Source organism: Egretta garzetta, unplaced genomic scaffold, assembly GCF_000687185.1.
Source record: "Egretta garzetta isolate BGI_Z169 unplaced genomic scaffold, ASM68718v1 scaffold7, whole genome shotgun sequence".
NCBI classification, from domain to species: Eukaryota; Metazoa; Chordata; class Aves; order Pelecaniformes; family Ardeidae; genus Egretta; species Egretta garzetta.
In genome coordinates, this window is record NW_009260350.1 from 3559376 (window position 1) to 3567636 (window position 8261).

Here is an 8261-nt window from a genome sequence, read left to right on the forward strand (position 1 = left end):
CAGCACACCCGGGCCGCCTGTCGCACCACATGGCCGGGGCAGGGTGTTTCGGCACGGGGCTGCCGGGCGCGCGAGCGACTTCCTTACTGCTCGGCAATGGGGAAGCTCGCCTTTTAAAGTGCACCCATTCGCCCCCACCTCCGAAGGAGGCACCCGGACCCAACGGAAAGGCAGCGAGAAGTGAAGCTGTGCCCCGGGGGCCAATGAGCAGGGCGAGCCGCCCCGGCGGGAGGAAATGATGCCGGCCGGCCGATGTTCTTCGATTCAGTTCCTCGAGGGAGTCCCGGCGGGTCCAGCCCGCAGTCCCACAGCTCGTCCTAGATCCGGATGCGCCAGCACCACCGGACCCCCACGATCTGGCTTCGTGGGAAAGGGGCGCATTGAGTCACCCTGGTTTCACCACTTGGCACCCAATGGGCTGCTTGAACCAAAAATGGCCCTGGCTGCCCCAAAACCCAACCACAAAAGAGGGCAGGGTCAGTGGCAGTAGCAGGGCTGACACCTGGGGACAGGGACATCAGCCATGTGGGGACACCCGTGTCCCATTGTGGGGCCTTCACATCCCAAGTCCAGCAGTGAGAGGTGAAAATCCAGCCTGGGAAGGAGGGAGGTGGAAGCCCAGGAAGCGTGGAGCATCCCGCCATGGCCAGGGACCGCACACAGCCTCAGCACCGGGCGCTGCTCTGTCCATCTGTCTGTCTGCTCACACCTGCCCAACCCTCCGGGTGACAACTTTGGGTGCTGGCCAAGTGGGGGACATGGGGCAGCACAGCTCAGCCCCTCTGCCCAGCAGCACCCATGGGTGCCCCCAAGGAGGGAACGCAACCGCCCCATGCCAAACAGCCATGCCGGGAGCTGCCCGGGACCCTCAGTGTTGCCCAAGGACGCGGGGGGCCAAGGGCAGCAGAAGCCAGTGCAGGCAGTGGTGCAGGCAGCGGCGGAGGGAGGGCGGCCCCCGCACTTGTGCAACACCACCGTGGGAGAGCCCAGATTCCACCGCCCCGGCTGTCATTGCCACCGGGACCAGCACAGCCTCAGCGCTGCTGGCGGCGGCCGGTGTGAAGCCCCTCGCACCCCTCAGCTCCCCTTTCCTGGCGGATGGAGCCTGGCACCCATGGGGGCTTTTTGGGATATGTTGCAATCCGATTGACTTTAGCGACCATCAGAAGTTGCCAGCGCAAGCAGAGGGAGCCGCCCCATGCTGCATTTGTACGTTCACGGCACGGAGGGACAGCCCAGAAATAACCTCTCCTCCAGCGTGGCCATGATTCATGTTTTCTTTTCCCAAAATGTCCCCTCCCCAGCCACCCCGCGACCTGCAGGACTCCCTGCTGCAGAAGTGGGGCCGGCACTGCTTCCTCCACCAGCTGCCTCCTCCTCCTCCTCAGGGCATCCCCCGGCGGAGGCGGTGGCTGGGCTGGGTTTGGTGGGGCCGGGGCAGGCAAGGCTGTGCCCAGGGCAGCCCTGGAGGAGCCAGGGGAACATCCCTCTCTCTCTCTGCTTGACTGAGGCAGTTTGTCTGTCTGTCCATCTATCTAACCAGACAGGCTCTTAGCCATCTGTCCAACCATCTACCTGTCCGTCCCTCCATCCATCCACCTATCTAGCCACCTGTCCATCCATCCATCCATATGATGAACCAATCATCCATCCACCCATCCATCTGTATGTACATGCACCCACCTGCCCATCCATCCATCCACTTGTACATCCATCTATCTGTCTATCCATCCCTCCACCCACCTCTCCATCTATCCATCTGTCCATCCATCCATCTGTCTGCCCATCCATCCATCTCTTCATCCATCCATTCATCTCATCATCCATCCATCTCATCATCCATTCATCCATCCATCCATGCCTCCATCCATCCATGCCTTCCTCCCTCCCTCCCTGACCCCATGGGCCCCCCGGCGCCTGCGATGCCACAACAGGACCTCTGGGCACCCTGGCCAGGTGGGCAGAGCTCACCCCCCCCTCAGGCCCCCACAGCCAGGGGTGGCCCTGTCCCCTCCGCATGGCACAGTCACCTCCCCAGGCTCCACACAGGGTCCCTGGCAGGCCGGGAGGAGGAAAGCGGGTGGCAGGGGACTGTGCAATACCCAACAGGAACAAAAATAGCACCGGTGACCGCATGGGCCGGCTGCAATTTCTTCATCACTTTGGCGCACGTCACCAGCATCTCATGACTCTGGACAAAAGACCGAGACAGGAAAGAGAGCGCCCAGGAGGTTGCAGAAACCCGATGGCTTGCAAGCGTGCAGGAGCTGACGCAGGGCGAACACGGCCGGCACCCGGGCACGCTCCTGCTTGGTGCATGGGAGGGGGGGGAGGGGCTGCTTTTTGGGGACAGGACAGGAGCAGAGCTGCCCTCTCCCACCAGCCTGAGCTGCCCATGCCAGGGGAAAAGACGCCAGAGGGGTTTCTGCCGTGCTCGTGCTCCCACCAAGTCTCACCCCTTGGCCAGGCACTGTCCCTGGGGGCACCCAGGGGCTGGGTGTCCCACCCCCACAGGCGCTGCTGCACAGCCCCAGCCCCCAAGGGTGTCATAGGAGCCCCCAGGCACCCCAGGAGGGCACAGCCCCAACCCCACATTGCCAGGGGGTGCCATGCGGCCAGCAACAGGAGAGGACAGGGGTAGGCGGTGATGGTGTGGCAGGGGCATCCCCAGGCCTGGGCTCCAGACCCGGCCTTCGTGCCTCAATTTCCCTGAGACTGCAAGAGCTGGCCCAGCACAGGGCAGGGCAGAAGTGGGGGAGTGGAGCCTGTGCCTCAGTTTCCCCAGTGCCCATCATTTGCTGGGGGCTGCAGCCTTCACCCCTTTTTTCACCCCAAAATATGCAGCAGGCAAGCTGGCCCCATCCTGGTCACCTTAGGGTGGGGACACGGGGAAGGCTACGTCACCCTGTCACATCCCAGCTGCTCCCATGCCACCCAGTGCCACCACCCTGGGGACCAGCTCTGGAGCCTCCCCTGCCCCAGCACCACAGGCTACATAGAAATAAAAATAATAGGACTTTTATTGACTTATTAGAAACTATGTGAAAATATAGCTTGGGAAGAGCTGGGGGGTCACTGTTGTCCCCCCAGGATATGTGACAGCCCAGGCAGCGGCCCAGGGCCACCCCCAAGGGGACACAAGGCTGAACCACAGCCCCTCCCATCTCTGCCTCACAGATTTTGGGGGTGCCAGGGGGCACCCTAGCTCTGGGGATGCTTTCAAAGCCCCCCATGGGGCTGGTCCAGGGCTGCCCCAGAGCATCATGGCCCCCCCCATAGGCCCAGGAGACCACACCTGGGGACACCTACAGGGCGTGGGGACACGTCCTGCCAGCATGGGACTGTCACCCCCAGCACCATGGTGGCACCTCACTGCTCTCTGCCACATCCCCCTGCCGGGGACCCCCGCTGTCCTCCTGAGCCCCCCAGCCTGGGGGCAGAGTATGGGCGGGTGCTGCCCTTGGGCCTCACCTGCGGGGTGGGGTGGCAGGGTGGGCACTGCTCCCCCTCCCACAGGACACTGGCCCGCTGCCACCAGGCCACCACGTCCCCACATCCCCAGCAAGCAGGGAGTGACGCTGCGCCTGGCTCTACCCTGCACCATGGTGGGGGGGAGCTTTAAAAACAAAAGATAACTAATATGGGGGGGCAGGGGGAAGCCCACCGCGGCACCGTGCTGGGCCACCCGGCATGGGGACAGCTGGCCACTATCTGCCGCTCTCCTGGCGCTGCTGCAGCAGCTGGATGACCTCAGTGATGCCCTCCTCAGGGACCTGCCGGGGCAGGGGACAGAGCGGGTGTCAGCCCTGGGGGACACCCCCAGGGTTGGGGGGGGTGGGGGTGTCCCCAGGGAGGCGTGAGGGCTCACCAAGGCGTGATCAAAGTTGAAGGTGCTGATGTAATACGCCGATATGTCGGCGGTGGCCAGTGGCTCAGCAATCTGCGCCACGATGCCGCACTCATGCCACTGCAGCCACGCTCACCAAAGCCCAGGGGCTGCCCGCCGATCCGCACCATCCGCCACAGCTCCCCTGTTGAGCTGGTCAGCAGCAGGTCACTGGGGAACCTGAGAGAGGGGGGTGCTGAGCGTAACCACCCCTCCCAGAGCCCCCAAGGCCCAGGGATGGACAGACCGACAAACAGATGGACAGCTCGCCCTGTGGACGGCACCTACCGCTTCTGGGTCTCAGCATCCATCACAATGGAGATGTACCCCTCAATGAGGGAGAAGGCAAAGAAGGTGATGGAGTCGAGGTCCTGGCTGCCAGCACCGTCCTCCCTCGGGGGGCTGCAGAGCAGAGGTGGGGGGTGGAGGGAGAGAGCTGCAGAGAGGGGTCATGACCCCCAAAACTGGGAGGAGGAGGAGGGCTTGGTGGTGGCACTGAGCATCTTGGAGCATTGTGTTGGGATGCTGCGGGGTGAGCAGGCGGGTGGGGAGGAGAGCAGGTGCTACCCACAGGGTCTGCAGCTCGGGCAGTTGATGGCTTGGGGGGGCAGCGGGTGTTGGCCATGCACAGGACAGGGGTGACACCAGGTTTTGGGCCACTCCCAAAGCACCATGAAGTGCCTCCAGAGCAGGAAGGTCCTGCCAGAAGGGACCTCATCCCAGGGGACATGGGATGTCCTGGCCAGGAGCATCCCCGCACCCCAGCGCTGTTCCCACTGGCCTTTTGCAACCCACCCACTTCTGTTTCCCCCCTCCCTGGGCTTTGCTGCAGTGGGGGCTTGGTCCCCAGGTCACCTCAGGGCTCCCACATCCCATGGTGGCAGTGGCACCCATGGCACCCATGTGGCTACAGCCCCCCGGCACACTCGAGAGGGCAAAACCAGTTTGCAAAACACACCCAGAACTTGAAATGCCACTGGGAGAAATGGGGGGGGAGGGGGGTGTAGAACATGGCACTGTGGTTGAGGTGGCACCGGGCAAGAGGCCACAGCCGTGTCCCCGTCCCCGGGACCCACCTGTGGGAGTAGAAGAGGACGTCGATGAGCATGGTGGCAATGGCGGGCAGGGTGTCGGGGGCCACAGTCAGGACGCAGAAGCGGGTCTGGGGGCTCTGCACGGGGTGCAGCGTGGGGCTGGCGGCTGGAGGGGGAGAGACGCACCCATCAGGCTTGGGGACAGCTTGGGGACAGTACAGCAGTGCCACCCCGTGGCCACCAGCCACACCAGCCACAGCCTGGCAGCCCTCAGGGTGCAGAGGTACGGAGCAGTGGGAGCTGGAGCATCCCTGCGGGTAAATGGGTGGCCCTGGGGGACTGGGTGGCCCTGGGGGGACAGACGGATGGACACACAGCACTTGGTGTCACTCACCCGGCTTGGGCTTGAGGAAGCCATTGCTTGCATCGTCGCAGGTGACGGGGACGCACTCACCACTTTCCTCCTTGTAGATGTCGAACTCCCCTGCCAGTGTGTGGATCACCACTGGCAGGTCTCGCTCCCGCACCTGGCCAGGGGTGCAGGATCAGGCCCGGCACCTCCACCCCTCCCCACAGCATCCCCAAACACCAGCCGGCGACAAGCAGGGTCCTCACCCAGCTCCACTGGAGCCAACGCCCCGGTGGCACCAGGCACCGCTGTCCCCACCATCGCCCAGCACTCACCAGGATGAAGTCAGTCTGGTAGGTGGAGAGCATCAGCACCGAGACGTGGTGCTCAGCCAGTGGCGCGATGACCGACCTGGCGATCTTGGTGACGCCGGTGGCCTGGCAGCCGGCGGGTGCCCGGCCATTGGAGACGACGCTGAGCACCAGCCACGTCGAATCTGCCACCTGCATGAACTCAGAGGGCGGCAGCTCTGCCAGGGGTAAGGGGAGAGAAGAATCGTGTCAGGGCAGGATCAGCCCCAGGCACGGGGCTGGAGATGCTGTTTTGGGGGTGCAGACCAGCCCCATCCACAAGTGGAATGAGCTAGACATGGCTCAGCTGCTCCCAGCGCTGAGATGGCGTCTGAATTTGGCCGCAGGGATGAGTGGGGCCAAGGCTACGACCCCCCCCAAGCCCAGGATGCGTCTCTCCTCCCTGTGCTGGCGCCCCACGCTGGGTGCGAGGGAGTGTTGGGGTGCACTGTACCCCAAAACCAGCAGCACCAGGGCCCTGGGGCTGCCTGGCTCATCCCCTGCCCCCCAGGAGCCCCCAGCCCAGCACCAGGGATGCTCAGGTGGGTATGGGGAAATGACACGGGGCAGTGGAGGGGATGAGGGAAGGGCCACCTTGCTGTCCCAGGGGTGCCAGCGCCTCGTGCCAGCCTGGGGGCCAGGGCAGTCTCCTAAAAAGCTGCTTTTGTGGGCAGGGAGGGATTGGGGGGGACGGGGTCTGAGCTCGTGTGCTCCCCACTGCACTTACCATCCCACCCCGGAGAGGGGCTGGTGCTGCCGGGGTGCCCCAGGTCTCAGCCTGGCACCCCCCTCCCCACCCCACAGCACTCCCAGGAAGGGGCAGGGTAGGGTGGGCACCCAGGAGGTCTCCAAACCGCTCCCCCCACCCAGCAGAGGTGGGACGCAGCACCCACACCCCCACACAAGCACCCAGCCCTCCAGTGGGCACCTGGCATCCCAGCACAGCTGAGAAGGCAAATTCATCACACCAGTGGCAGAGGGGAGGTCGCCTCAGCAAAGGGGTCTGGCACCCACAGGGGGGGAGGACCCCATCATGGGACAGGCTCTGCACCCCGCTCCCAAACCACGGCTCGGGGCAGGGCGGGAGCGGGGCCGGATCCAGGGGCCTTGGCGGGTGTTCCCAGCGCCTGTTCCTGTGCAGGAAGCACCAGAGCGGCCTGGGCTCCGGCCCAGGACCGAGCGTTGGGGCTGGGAGGGGACACTCGGGGACATAGGGACCTGTCCCAGCGCTCGCAGCTTAATCGCTTTTCAACACCACCCTGGGTGAGGCCATGAGTGCGCAGGGGGACCCCCCTCTCCCTGTGCCACCCAGCCCAGGGCTGAATCCGGACCCCCAAAGGAGGAGGGGGGATGCAGCTCTCCTCCGCTGGGGTCCCCTCCCTAGCCCCGCAGCGGGGGGACGCTGGCAGCCCCCCAGCCCCAGGGGGGGCACACGGCACAGCAGGGCTGCCAGCCCGCAGGACCATTGTTCGGCACTTCCCGCCCTCCCCTCGGGATTGAGGAATATTTGTCCGCAGGCCCCAAAATAAAACAATATGTGGGGAAGGGCTCTGCCTCTGCGGGGGGGAGAGCCCAGCCCCACAGCCCCTTCCCCCAGCAAAGGGCCAGGGAAGGAGCTGGGAGCTGGATCCGGCCAGTGAATGCCCCACAGCCAGAGCGCTGACCCTTGCTCCTTGGGGCACATCCAAGGTGATAAAGCTGCAGCTGGCTTCTGTGGTCTCGGCAGGAAGGTTTGGGCGTGGGAAGCCAGGCCAGGATCCAGCCCCTCTGGCACAGCCCGTTGGGCCGGTACCCCTGGCAGGACCAGTGGTGAGGCTGATGGGTCACCAGCAGTAGGGACATCATCAAACGACACCTCCTGGGGCAGGGGACCGGCTTGGAAGGGTTCAACCCTTCCTCAAGACGCCCCAAAACCTGGTCCCTGCTGCCAGGCAGGGCCCCAAGCAGGGCTCACCCCTGCCAGCCTGGGCAGGAGCAGCATCGGCCGAGCTCTGCCGAAGCACCAGCCAGCCCTGGCCCTTTCTGGGCAGGGGGACAAGGTGAAAGCAGCCAAGGGGGGGTGGCAGGAGGCCTGGCGACAGCAGCACCCTGTGCAGGCAGGGGGGGCAGGGTGCTGCCCACAGGCACCCCAGGAGACCCCTGCCCAGAGCCGCTGGGATTTTGAGCAGCACCAGGCTCCCCACAGACCGTCCCCATCAGTTTCCCAGCCTGGTCCCGCAGCCCAGGAGGGGGTTGTTAGGGCAAAGGCAGCCACGCTGGGAGAGCCTCAGCCGGGCAAGCTGGTACATCCCCAGCGCAGGCGCTGAGGGCATAGGAGCTCCGCAGCTGGGAGCCCCGGGGATGGGCACGTACCGAGGGAGCCTTGCTACAAGTCAGGACTCGCTCCCTGTGGCCCAGGCCTAGAGCATCACTGCGCTCAGCCGGGCTGAGAACGTGCACAACTCACATCTGCAGTGCCAGCCCAGCCCGCAGGGGACAGGGCAGCCGTGGCCGGGGCTGTGAGGTACCTTTGAAGCCCTCCTCATCCAGCATGATGGTGTAGTCCTCGGGGGTCTCCGTCAGGCTGAAGAACTTGCACCTGAAGAAGAAACCGGTGCTACCGACCCAGCTGGAGCGGTACCGAGCACCGGAGGCGGGGCGTA

General features: G+C 64.8%; 1 protein-coding gene across 1 annotated transcript; it reads right to left on the reverse strand.

Annotated features, from left to right (window-relative positions):
• Positions 1-3707: 3707 nt before the first annotated feature.
• CASTOR1 (cytosolic arginine sensor for mTORC1 subunit 1) lies at positions 3708-8190 on the reverse strand. Its single transcript, XM_035898391.1, is given in 8 exon segments — positions 3708-3773; positions 3869-3964; positions 3967-4066; positions 4175-4288; positions 4963-5086; positions 5315-5447; positions 5605-5798; positions 8127-8190. Coding segments are annotated over 8 exon segments (852 nt in total). The 5' UTR covers positions 8152-8190.
• Positions 8191-8261: the final 71 nt, after the last annotated feature.